General features: G+C 44.1%; 1 protein-coding gene across 6 annotated transcripts in view; it reads right to left on the reverse strand.

Annotated features, from left to right (window-relative positions):
• Positions 1–10,915, reverse strand: part of IGSF5 (immunoglobulin superfamily member 5) — a 32,887-nt gene extending 21,972 nt beyond the window's left edge. Inside the window, exons 1-2 of one of the 6 annotated variants that reach the window (XM_071752812.1) lie at positions 10,723–10,915; positions 7,741–7,853 (exon numbers count right to left, since the gene is read on the reverse strand). In XM_071752812.1, coding sequence (XP_071608913.1) covers positions 7,741–7,798 — 58 coding nt within the window. In that variant the 5' untranslated portion in view covers positions 7,799–7,853; positions 10,723–10,915. Of the gene's footprint in view, positions 1–7,740; positions 7,854–10,278; positions 10,402–10,626 lie in introns of those variants that run through there. The other 5 variants (XM_071752804.1, XM_071752822.1, XM_071752838.1 and 2 more) reach the window with 5 other exon arrangements.
• Positions 10,916–13,276: the final 2,361 nt, after the last annotated feature.

The raw sequence follows: 13,276 nt of genomic DNA on the forward strand, positions 1-13,276 counted from the left end.
GTACAGGTTCATATAGGTTAAAAGTTTTCAGCCAGTTCAGAGATGGAGATGTACAATTCATCTTTCATCTCCACCTTGGATTAAATGGTTTTCTTTAAAGGAGCATTTGACTTTTGGCCTCTCCTCCTCCCACACCAAAATCACCCAACTTTCTCTCAGTGGTTCACTAAAAAGCTGACCCTTTGCTGAAAGAAAAGACTGCCACTTTTTAATAGGAAAATAACATGAGCTCTCTAGATTTTAAATAAATAAGAGTGTGCAACTGGTCCCTTTTCTATACCTCTGATTGCCACTGACTTTTTTGTCAGCTCTGACATATATCCTTCCATGCCCTTTCCCCTTTCCATCTCCCTCTTCTCTTAGTTCTCATACATGTATCACACGCATCCTTCCCCACCTTGTCAGGCTTTCTGACAAATACCAGGTTTTCTTACAGCCCGAGTTGCTGTAACTCATGAATTTTTCTCCTTTAAAAGTGGTGTGAATTTTTGGTTACTATTTGTCAGAACTGAAAGCTCATTTCTAATGAATCCTCACTCTAATGAAGACTCTGTTTTCCTTTCCTCCTGCTGCCCTCAGAGGAAGGAATGTGCAGCTGCTGCCCAGGCAGAGAGTGGATCCTGTGTGCATGGGAAGGCAGAAGGACTTGGTTCTACCAAGCCAAAAGTGAAGAAAAGATGAAGGCAGATACCATTTTATCAAAGCAGCAGCTGTGACTTCAGTCCCAGAAATAGCTAGGGGAAATTGAAGCAATTTTGAAGGTGGGTAGATCTTAAAGTATTTTTCGGAGACAGAACATCATATTCCTTTGTCTTCATGAAAGACAAAATTTCAAATTATAAGAACAACCAAGATTATTCAGTTGATGTCTTAGGGAACAGGACTTGAGAGAGGAGTCTTGTGAGAAATTAGTAATCTGTTTCTCAGGGTCTTTGTTCTCTGGGTCTTTGGATTTTGTCTTATTTTCCCCAGAGCAGGATATTGTCCATGTGTAGTAGAGCAAAGGCAGAGGTACTACCTTTCAAGGAGGAGTGGCTGACCAACTAACCACTGAGTAATTCAACTTGGAAGTGACATCAGGAGGTCTCCAATCCAGCCCCCCTGATAAGCAGGATCAGTTTTGAGCTTGAACCTCCTTGTTCACAGCTTTATCCACTCAGGAACTGAAAACCTCCAAGGCTGGAGACTGCCCAGCTTCTCTGGGCAACCTGCTCCACTGCCTGACAATCCTCAGAGGGAAAAAGCTTTCCCTTTTCTCCAGTCTAAACCTCTCTTGCTTCAACATATGCTTGTTGTCTTTTGTCATCTTGCCATTCCCCACTGTGAGGCTCCTGGCTCCATTTTCTTGACAACCTCCTTGCAGGTACTGACAGGCTGCCTGCCATTAGAGACCCCACCACTGTCTCTTCTAGGGGCTGAACAAACCCTGCTCCATCACCTGCTCCCCACAGGGCAAGTGCTCCAGCCCATTACCATCTTGGTGCCTCTCTACTGACTTTGCTCCTGTTTATCAGTGTCTTGGGGAGCCCCAGCTGGGACACCCTCAGAAGACTGTCACTTAAACTGAGACACTGCCACCCACAGCCTTGCAGCTTGCAGGAGGAGTGGAGAGGGAAGGAGAGGACAACCATTACAGACTCTGCTGCCAGGGGACTGCTTGTGTCCTGCACACACCCCACTGGGCACAGGTCTTTTTCATCCCACACAGCTATTCTCATCTCTTCACCTTCCTCTAAGCTTGGGTCTGCTCCCTTTTGACCTCCAACTTACCTGCACCTCTCTGTGACAGAGTTGCTTTAACAGGACCACTGAAAGGTTTTGGTGGAAAGGGACCTCACTAAATCTGTAGCCCAACCCCCTGCTCCAGGCAGAGCTAACTTCACACGTAGGCCATTTGCACAGGGACTTGTCAAGTGAAATTTTTGATATCTCCAAGGATGGAGGTTTCACGGGCTCTCCCAAGCAGTCCTGCCAGTGACATCTACCTCACCAGTGGGTTTTTCATCACTCACTGGGAAGCATTCGTTCTGAGGAAGCACCCAGACTGCCAGTGCTACCCCTAATGAATGAGGCTAGAGGCTGCATAATTACAGCAATTAGATATTACAATCCATAGCAGTCTAATTAAAACTTCGTGTCTGTAAACTTGGCCTGAGTATAAGTGTTCAATTATTTTCCAGGAGAAAAAAAGTATGAAATGGCCATTACTCCATTGCTAAGAGTATTCAGAACAATAAAGTGATTTTTAAAGGTTTCATTCGATACAGGTTTTGCACATTTTATGTGGCTTACTCATTAATGGATTAATTCTAAATTATTGAAAAAAAAAATTTTTCTTTCAATCAATAGCTACCATGATTCAGGGAGAGAATATGCTGTATTGTTTCACACAAAAGAGATGTTTATATGTGTATAAATGGACCCAAAGGCCAATCCCAGTTAAAATGTTTTGACCAGAGCCTCAAGGAAAGCACCCAGAGAACAGGATCTGTAACCTCATTGCTCCAACATCATTGTCTAGTTTCCAGCTCACATTTAATCCTAGGCAGTGTGTATCTAACCAGGTTTGAGCCAAAAATTGTTCTTTAATATAAATAGCTCTCCTCTTACCTCCCACTCACCACATGTATTTACAGACAAGAGCTTTTTCATTCTTTGTTTTGCAGGATTATACAAACCTACTTCTCCCATGTTCTTTGTATGATTGACCCTGACTTCTCTCATATTTACAAAAACCTTCAGAAAAATTTTCCGCCTTCTTGGGTTATGCCACCTCTGCCATTCACCTCATTCTCCAAAATATATCAGTGCGTAAAAAATAAAACATTAAATGAAAAGCAAACTTCAGTTGCACTGATAGTAATGCCAGATAAGATACAGTAAAGCATATTCTGTTCAACTTAAATGGCTCATTTTTTCCAGTAGCATTTATTGAAAGCTCTATTGAAATGCTTTAAAAGATGAAACATCTTATAGGTGAACTCAGCAATCAAATCTATGTGCATAGCTTAATATGTTGGCTTATGAACAGTTAACCCAGTGCCTGGGCAGCTAAAAAATGCCTGAAACACATTTCCTCTCTTTTCCATTTGTCACATTCTCGCTGTTAGGAATTGGCCACATGTCTGTGGACGGCAACATTTGCAGACCCATGGGTTTTCTAACTGATGAAGTTACATTCTATGAAGAATGTAACATTCTATGAAGAATGTACTGATGAAGTACATTCTATGAGACCATGTCACTACTCAACATCCAGCTGTCATAATTTCTATTCATAACTTATATTACCAGGGTTGAGATACTTTCCTATGTTCAAACGTATCTTTGAATTACCTCTTTTTTCTTGACTCATGTTGTATTCAGCCTTTATAATACTATTTTCTCTGCATCTATGTTGCCTGTAACAGCTGAGTTAAGTTCTTCCTGACTGGATGAACTGGACATAAACAGCTTCCACGATGATAGACCCAGCCATGAGCGAAATTCCTTAGAGTTAACATCAAAATGCACTTAGTTGCTCTTGAAACAAGAGCTTCAGTATTTATCCACTCTCTTCCTCTTAGATCAAAATTATCTCTGTGCATTTGCAATTTATTTCTATCCCTGTGTAAACACTTTGTTTTCTTAAGGAGGCATGTGGTCTGCCATAGCTCTGAATAAATGATGTGACTTCCAGTACACTGCAAGCTGTTCAGTAATCATTTGCTATGAGATCATGTCTCAGAGTTCCCTTATAATCTCAAAATCAATCCCTAAACAAGAATAATCAGTGCTAATATTACTTTTTCTTTCATCAGATGCTCAGGGCAGTATGGGCAGGTTGGTATGAGTTATTTCTTTCTTTATTTAACATAATAATTTTTATCAGTCCATAGCTATGGTAGGATCTATATCTTCAAGCAACCATATCTGCTGGAGCAAGAGGTGGTCTTTCACTGACTTGTGTGAGCTAGGGAACAGGTCCACAACCCCTGTCTTGGGATTCTATGGGTGGCAGGACTGAGGAGTGGGACATAGCTCAAACTTGCCTCCACATATATCTCAGTAAAGCTCCAGCACAACTGAAAAAAGGGCTTCCCGAGCCCTCTCCACCTGTTGCTGAAACTTTGCCTCTTTATCTCTTTGATTTTATTTTTTAACCTGCAACAGCACGAGGAGGCCTGAACCAACAGTGCGTTCCATTGTTCAGCCCATGTACAAACACTGATAAAGTAACTCATGTAAGGACAAAAAGGACATTCCTGACAGAAATGGGATTTAAACCCAGTTACCAGTGCTTTAAGCCAGTGCTGTAAATCCCTTTGCTTTGCTTCTCTTACTAAGGAGAAAATTTTAGTTCTAGATTAACCTATATATTGGTCAAAAAATACCTTGCAGATGATTGCTTTTAGACAAATGAAGGCCTCAGGCTAGACTATCATAACACTTTGCAGGAATTATGTGTTTAGCTCTTAGCAGCTGGTTGAACATCTGCTTTCTCACATAGAGAGATTTCTGACAATGAGAAACCCCACCCAGGCAAATATCATCTTGGCAATTTGGAAATGTTAAGCTGTCTTCACATTATGGCTTTACCACCTGATTTTTGAAGAATAAAACTGAGTTAGGACACCCTCTTTGAGGCACATCACTAAATATTTACAAAGCAGTCACCAGTGGTGAAAGTTTGCTTAAACTGATAAGAATTTATGGTATTTCAGTTGCTCAGTCCTCAACAGCATGCAGAGCATATAGTAGCTCCTATATGAGCTGTTTATTCCCTCCTCTGTCACACAAATTCACTGTCACACCACGGGGGTTTTGATGACACAAAAATGCATCTCATTCCCCAGATGATGTCTGCACTGAGGGAACCTCATTTGCCAGTTCCCCTTTGTCACCCATTTTTTCTTCCCCATTTCACTAACTCTAAATGATGACTTTTTCATGCTGTATGCTTCAGCAACAGGGACATCAAGATGAGGCCACCTTCTTTTCCTTCCCTCTTCTCCTTTGCGACTCTCTCTTTGCTCTTTTATAAGTGACATATTTGGATGCAGCATAGCAAAGGACAGGATGGACTTCTCCTTTTTTCATAGAGGTTTCTTTTTTTGCAGCTTTATTGTCTCAACTCAAAATAATCTCCCTCTCTATACCCATATCACCAATCCCAATCACCAATTCAGACACACTGTCTTTTATCCTTCCATTTTTGCATCGAGTCTCTGTCTTCCTCCTTTCCTTCTCTGCTATTTCTGTTTGAATTTATAACTTCTTTTTCTTTCCAGTCTGTTTTAAATTACTTTTTTTTTTTTCACTTGTTCTTTAATCTCTTGCTCACTCCACCTTGTTTCTGCCTTCCCTGTCTCATCACTGGCCCACTGCTCCAACAACAAGTCTTCAAGTAAACTGTTTTGGACTCATATTTTTTTTTCAGCACATCTCAAGTTTATTTCAGAAACCAACAGCCCTGCAGCTGAGCTTCTTGAAAACCAAAACAGGCTAGAGCTTGCCATAGCCTGCAGAAAAGACTAGCTTCTTTGCCTTTGTTAGCAAGACTTCATAAATCCTTACAGGATGTTTCTCTCAAGTAATACCAGTCTACATATACTCAGCAACACATATTTCCACCCACCAGCACACAATCCTTTCCACGGCCCCCGGGTGTGTTCCCCTCCCTTCTCTTACTCACTGTTTGACAGCTGCCCCTTGCAGCCTCCCCTGGATCTGCTGCTAGACTCTTTCTCTTCTCCTGCTCTGTCTCTTGTGTCCAGTGGTGAGGTTCCTCATGCTGGCAGCACTGCAGCAGCATCACCAACACCCCAGCAGCAGGCTGGGGCCCTGCCCTGCCCCTCGGCTCCGTCGCTGTCAAGGGTCACACTGCACTAGCTTGGGGGTCTGCTCAAACCCCCTGTGCCAGGCAACCATCTTGGCAGCCCAACCTCAGCCTTGTGACTCCTGACATCCTGAGAGCAGAAATATTTCCTTCAGGAGCAATGCTCAACCCTCTGCAATTCATTTTTTCTCTCTGCTTTGGGTTGTGCTGCTGAGGCTGCACCTCAGAGAGGGAACAACACCTGCTGCCCCAGCACAGATTGCAGATGGGGCAATGGAACATATCTGCTGGAGGCATGGTTGGCCAAAAGCAGTGGCAAAGGGTAATAGAAATCCTCTAAAATATGTAGTGCTCTGCTCTGGGTGCTTAGGAAAGGAGACACTATAAAAACCAGAACAAATAAAAATTGAAGCTTCCTTGTTATAACTTGTGTCCAAAAATAAGAGACACAGGCGTTGCCTGAGCCAATGATGGCATCTGCCCCTATGGATCTATACTTCATAATAACTGTTTCTGGCTATCTTCAGTTTGTTTGTAATTTGGTATACCTCATAGTATAGCACATTGACCATGAGCTTTACTATTTGATTACATATGGAGACAAAATATATATTCCTTTATTTACCTTAACCCTTTTTTCTGATAGTCTTATTCGTTGCCTCTAGTTCTTCTGTTATGAGAAATTGTGAATGAACATTACAACATTCACCTCCATATAACTGATTAACTTAATAAGTCTTTACTAATTTTTCTTTTTCACAAGCAGAAAAATATTCCAGACTAACGAAAGCCTTCTCATACCTTCGATCACCTCTATCATACTTCTGGTTAACAAAACATCTAGTATTCAAGACAGAAGATTTCTGTGGATTTATATGATGCCAGGTTTCATTGTATTTCCCTTGCTGAAGACACAGAGTGGTGAAATTTCCTCTCTTTTTCAGAAATCTACTCTCTTTCCAAGATATCTATTCTCTTCGCCCACTAGATTCTTCGGTTAAGTGATTCTTTGCATTTGAATATTTCCTGCTCCTTTATTACTTACTCACTTAGCATCATGACATTTTCTGGCAAATCTTCCTAGTTTCATTTTGGATTTGGCTGTCCTAAGTAATTCTGTACCACCTACAAAGTCTGCCACCTCACAGTTCACTCCTCTTCACTGGGTTGCTTAAGAGCTTGTCGAATACCACACATCCCTGTGCAGCTCCACTGGGAACACCACTCTGCTCAGAAAACCTTATTCTGCTCAGAAAACTCAACATTTACTCCTGCACTGCATGTCCTTTCGCCAATATTAAGCTGTGACAATACTTTCCCTCTCATCCCACTTCAGCTCCCTCTTTTCAGAGCCTGTTACAAGTCCCAGCTAGATTTAAAAAAAAAATCAGCATTGTCTCTGCTACCCAACTAGCCATTTTATATTCACATTTTCCTCAAAGCTCTGCCACCACGATGCATTTAATCTGTATTCCCTTTGAAACTCAGACATATAAAATGTAAATTAGAAGCAAGCTAGAAAAATGTTAATTTGCATATATTCCAGAAAAAAAAAAATCAGCTGCTCCTATTGAGTTCTCTGCAGATGTCCCCTCAAAAGCAGTCCCAAGCAGGAGGAAGATGAGCATAAGGAGAGGAAAGAATAAATGTGACATATCTGCTCAGTGGAAGTGAGAGAGAAGACTCTCCATCTCCTCCTCATCCCATCCACTGCTCACTGCTGCACACTGAAGCCCACTCTAAGCCATTAGATGATTCAGTCTTGAAATACAAACTTAACCATTTGAACATTTTAAATAACACCCCTCTGGGACCAACTGTTCAATCTAACATCTCCATTTACAGCCATTTACATGGCTTTAAAATTAGTTCACATATTCTGTCCAAGGTGGGTCATTTCACAGGTTATAAATGTGTCCTACCTGTTAGCAAGGCAGTTAAGATGAGGGGAAGTAAAATGAATTTCTGGAACCTCTCCATTGGAGCATTCTCTCCTGGTCCCTTAGGCAGAAAGCCACTGGCAGTCACTGCATACCTGAGAAGTTGAAGGACAGAACTTATCAAGAAACCTGGTAATGGGCTGCTGCTTTGTGGCCTGTGATAAAGTATGACTTTATGTGACCTGCATTACCAACAAGGGAAGAAGTTTAAATGAGGGAGGGTTTGGAAGGGGAACGGTATCTTTCCTCAAAACAACTGTTTCAAAATACATAAAGAAGCTTTCTTCAGTCCTCCCCCTAGAGACCTGGCATCTCTTGCACCCTTCTTCCCTCCTGCCTCTTACAACACCACTCATTCAGGACTGACTGTCAGGGGAGCTCCATCTGCATCATTAAAGTCAATCATGGGCAGCTGGGAAAAAAAAAATGCTCTAAGCTGCCTGCAATTGTGTGTGTATTATGGGTGCATGGTCTGTGCCACCAGCAATGTCCTCGTAGGCTAATGAACCCTGTGCCCCAAAACGTAGTGTCATGCAGGGCAAGTGCACAGGGTGCCTGCTGCTCCTTTGGGGTTGGAGAGGCACAGGCCCCTGTTCAGAGGAGTTGTTTCCCTTCCCACACCACCTCCCCTGGGAAACTGATGCCTCCAGCACCAGGCAGCCTTTGGGAGAGGAAGTGGGATAAAATTCCAGTGTACCACTGCACCCCCAGAATTTTGTTTTTTTGTTTTTCTGTGTGCTTTTTCTCCAAAACTAGGATCCTTATTCACATATTTCTATGGAGAGCCTTGTGCCATCATTGCTGTGGTAGTCCCATTAAGTCCTCACTGCACAGGGTCCACCTTGGTCAGGAGGACCAGCTTTTGCCACCCTGGGCTCTCCATCCCACCTGCCTTAGGACAAGCATGAGAAACACCAGATCTCCTCCCAGCTCCCCAGACTGTGCACTCAGAAAGGCTACTAGTGCAAAGAGCATCCCAAGGATTATTTCTCTGAAGCTGAGAGTGTCTCTCACACCCCAAATTAAAATACCACCATCTCTCCAGTGTGGTCAGAGTTAATACACAGAGACTGGATGGAAGCATTTTCCTTACTTTTGCATTTTCTGCTTTTCCAACATTTGTGATTCACTTGTGTGCTTTTATTCTCCTCCCCCTCAAAATGTGTGGGAGAGAGTTTAACTGCACTGCTTGGTTTACAAACTTCTCAGCTGGGAAACTGAAGCTTGCCTTCATGAAACAGACCTGGACTGGAGCATGTGGGTTTGTGGCCATCCCAAATTTGTTGTCAGGCAAGTGTATTTCAGGGGTGTTCTTTGAGGCAGCTCTGTGCAATGCATAAGTGTTAGTATCACCACAGAGACACAGAGTTTCCTGTAACGAGCATACTTTCTTAAATGTTCCTTTTGTTAAAACCAAAACCACATCAAGACACAAGACACAAAAGCCCTGGACCAGCTGTTTTGTTGCTCTGAAGCAAGCAGTTAATTTTGCAGTTCTGCGTGAAGACCCAGCATTAATTCCTAACTGGGATTTTGTGAAAGCAGTGGTGGTGGGATGGTACAGGAGTGGGTGGCAGTGCCAGACCTACTGCACCACTGCAACCAATAAAAACCATTTTTGCTGTCTTTCCAAACAAGTTCTGTTGCAGCATCAAGATATGCCAAAGCTCTGGTCACTCCTTGGTGCTTTAAGCAGAAGGTCTCACTGAGTTTACTGCAGAAGTTGAAACCTGACCAGCTGGCAGCTTGCTCTGTGCTTCCCCATTTTGTAAGATTTCAGTTTACCCTGCAAACTGGAGGACAGGATGAACTGGAGGACAGGACAAACTGGACAGGACAGCCCTGTCAACTAATTCACAGTCTAAGTTGAAGCTGTGGGCTGATTTCTTCACCTGTCTGTTGGGAGAGGGGATAGTCTGTAGACTGCTTTGAGTTTGCCTGCCACATTTTCAAAATCTGATATTGGAAGTTAAATCTGGGGATTTTTTTCTTGGGTACATCCTTGCTTCCATATTTAGTGTGTGGAGGAGTCCCCAGGGGGCAGCTAGGGTGTGAGGGTCACCACACACAGCTCAGGGCAGATTTCTCATTGCTGTCCCTCAGACAGCTCCTAGCATGCACTCAAACCAATTGGTATTTTTTAAGACCTGGTACTATCTATGATATGAAGTGAAAGTAAAGCATAACAAGTAAAGCAGAGGAAAAAAACCCAAAAGTCAGTGTCTTCTCCTTCTCCAGGAAACTGCAGTCCCAGGCAGGACCTACAGGTCTGTCAAGGATCCCACCAGCCTGGGCAGCAGCCTTCTTACCTCCACTCACAAATCTGTCTGCACCAATGCAAGCTGAGCTGAGCAAGGTTTTATGGAAAAGAACAAACCTGCTGGAATCCCATTCCCAAATTCAGACCAAAATCAGTACATATCTTGGGGTGAAGTAACGCCAGAAGAGAAACAAAAGGATCTATAACATCCTGCTTTGCCTCGTTTCAAAATGGGCTTTCAAAGGGACAGGAAACACTACCTGATCACCAGATGAAACAGGATATTTTGGCCGATGATGATTTAACTACCTGGGGTTTGGCCTGAGCTGCTTTTTTACCTTCACCACAGGTGCTCAGGGTGACTTGCACTGCCAGCGCTGCCGTGTATGGCTGGCTCCCAGCCTACTCCCTCCCACCTCCACACCGCAGGCCAGGGAAGAACATCAATAATATCACCTTAAAGGGGTGGCAGCCAAACCCAGCCGAGCACAGAGCAGGGCTCAGATGCTTTGGGCACCCCGTGAAGGGGGGGAGAGGGGGGGACACCCACCACCCCAAAGCCTGGGGAGCACAGCAGGAGATGGAGTTGCAGAACACCTCTGGCTCACCCCGGGGCGGAGGCAAGAACGGGGAAAAGAGTTAAATCACCTTTCAGCTGCCAGCTCCTTCTGCTGGAAAGGGAATAATGGCTCCGGAGGGGTTACCTGGATTGTTTTTGCTTCAACAGCTTTCCCTTGGATGACTCCTGGCCCAGGGGAACACCTCCCTCCGATCTCTGCCGCCCTCTCAGCCGCCGGGCCCCGGGGCAGGCGCCCGCTCAGACATTGTCCCCACGGGCGGGTGAGACCAGGATCGCCTCTCCCCTTCCCCACCCCCCCACCACAACCCGCCCAAGCCTGTGTGTCACCGCGTTAATATTTAACCAGCCCTACAGGAAGAAGTAAGGCACGGCCGGTGACACGCACCGTGGGAGCAAACTTCACGCCATTCCGACCAGGAGGGGCGAATGGGTGTCGGTACCTGACGCCTGAGGCGGAGGAACGGCTGCGTGGGGTGTGACGTGGGGCACAGCCAGAGAGGTGCCCGGGTTTCTCTTCCCCGATTTGTAACTGTGCAGGTGCCCTGAACTGAGGCTGGAAGCTCATCCTGCTTGTTACAGAGCTGCAGGAAACATGACAGAGCACAGAAATGCCTGCCCGTGGGCTCAGCACCTGCTGTGCCCCCACCCGTGGGCTCTGTCAGCCACTGCCGGGGTCCTCCGAGAGCCCCTGACAGATGTATCCCAGGGTACATCCAGAAGGTCGAGAACTGGAGGAGATGGGGCCACCACACGGAGCCACAGGGCAGGCTGTGGTGTGACTGGGGCAGGGCTGAGGGCCATGGGGTGCCCTGCGCCATGGGCAGGGTGGGGGAGCCCAGGGGGGATGCCAAGGTAGGGTAAGGCCCCTCTAAGGGCCCTAGCAAAAAGGGTCCTTACTGTGAAGTGCAAATTTGTAAGACTTCACTGAATTGGTTTTGCCATCTCTCCATGAAAATTACAGGCTCTAAGTGATGGTTGGTTTTTTGGTTTTGTTTGTTTTTTTTTTAATTTTCATATTCCTGTTGTTCTTTCAGTTTTTGTGATATGTCAAGAAAGCTTTCATTAAAACATTTAGATCTAAAATATTTCGTGATGGTTTGCTCAATTAACACCGTTTTCACCACACCTTTTTCTGCCACACTGACAGCTGTGTGTGTTCACCAAAGCTTCCATGCTGCCTTATGAGAGATCCTCATTCAGTGGCTACAGCCTTCATCTTCCTCTTGGAGCTGAACTGCGTCCTTCACATTGTGCCATTATTGATAAGTGAGTTGAACTGATATGTCACATCAGGAGGTTTTTATGATGAGCCTGTCTGCCAGGAAGCTTAAGTCATAAGGAAGGGACATATGACTTTCCTGAGCTATGTTCCCTACTGAGCACAGAAACACTCTTAGCAAGAAGAAATTAATGGCACACTGTCTCAAAGTGAAAAGGTTCAAGTCAACAACAGGAAAAGAAAGAGCCTGTGTGGAGAATTTTGATCAATTTCCATAACTGAATTTCAAAAATTGTGCTTTATCAGAAAAATATCACCCTGACTTGTTAAAGAAAAAAACCTAAAAGATATGAAACCATCAGGAAGTTTTTTGAACAGTTATAATTTTTTTCATTTTGCTTCCTTGCTTTTCCAAACATAACTTTTTTTTTTAAGTCTAAGATCTCACACTCTTGTTCAACCAACAGCCTTACTTTCATAACACTATTCTTGAAATATATTTTATGTATAGTTTGGTTTCCATACAAAAAAAAACCAGAGGAAGAAAAGTGAAAACATCTAGTAAGCAGATTCCATCTCTGGTTGTCTAAGTAGGAAAAGTACAGAAAGTTAAAACCGATTTCCAACTTGATTTAATAACAATAACTCTGCATAGAAATACTCTGCAAAGAATAACAGCTGCTTTTAAAACTCCTATAAAACTGTGATTTGGCACTACCAAGAAGAGATTGGGTCTGCCATCTTTGTAACTCCTCTTCAGGTAAATTTAAGCTGTTATTAGATCATTCCATAAGCTCCTCTCTTCCCAACTGAAGTCTTGCTCCTTCAGCATCTCCTCACTATTGCCGTGCTCTAGACCCTTACCCACCTGATGTCCTGCTACTGGACTATCTCTAACTTCTCTATATCTTACTTGAACAGATTTCCAGGTGTGTCCAGTAGAGTTCAGCAGCTTCTCTGATTTTGCTGGCAACAATTCACTGAAAGTAACCTAATATACGGTTTGCCCTGTTTGCTGTGAGAGAACATTTTCAGTTTGTTTTTAGCCTGGTGTTCATTTCACCCAAGCCTCTCCCTCAAGTGGCAGTACCACTGCAGCCTATACCTCTAGGCTGTTGAAACCTGATGTGCAGAGCTTTGTGATTCTTCACGCTGGATTTCATTATGTTTCTGCTGGCCCAGTCCTCAGGCTTAGCAAGGTCTCTTTGGATGTCATCTTGCTGCACTTGTGCTACAGCTGTCGCTATAACACCAGCTAATCAAATGCTCACCAACTATCTCTTTGCCACACTGAAGTCTGTCACGTTCTGAAGATTAGCTGTGTCCTTAAAGATCCACACACCACTCTGCTGGCCCCCATTGCAGGCATGTCATTCCCATCCCCTAGATGCAGGGAGGACTGGTTGAAGGAGGTGTCCTTGCCTATGGCTGGGGGATTGGAACTAGATGGTCTTAAAGG

Source organism: Heliangelus exortis, chromosome 1 (assembly GCF_036169615.1).
Source record: "Heliangelus exortis chromosome 1, bHelExo1.hap1, whole genome shotgun sequence".
Classification (NCBI taxonomy): domain Eukaryota; kingdom Metazoa; phylum Chordata; class Aves; order Apodiformes; family Trochilidae; genus Heliangelus; species Heliangelus exortis.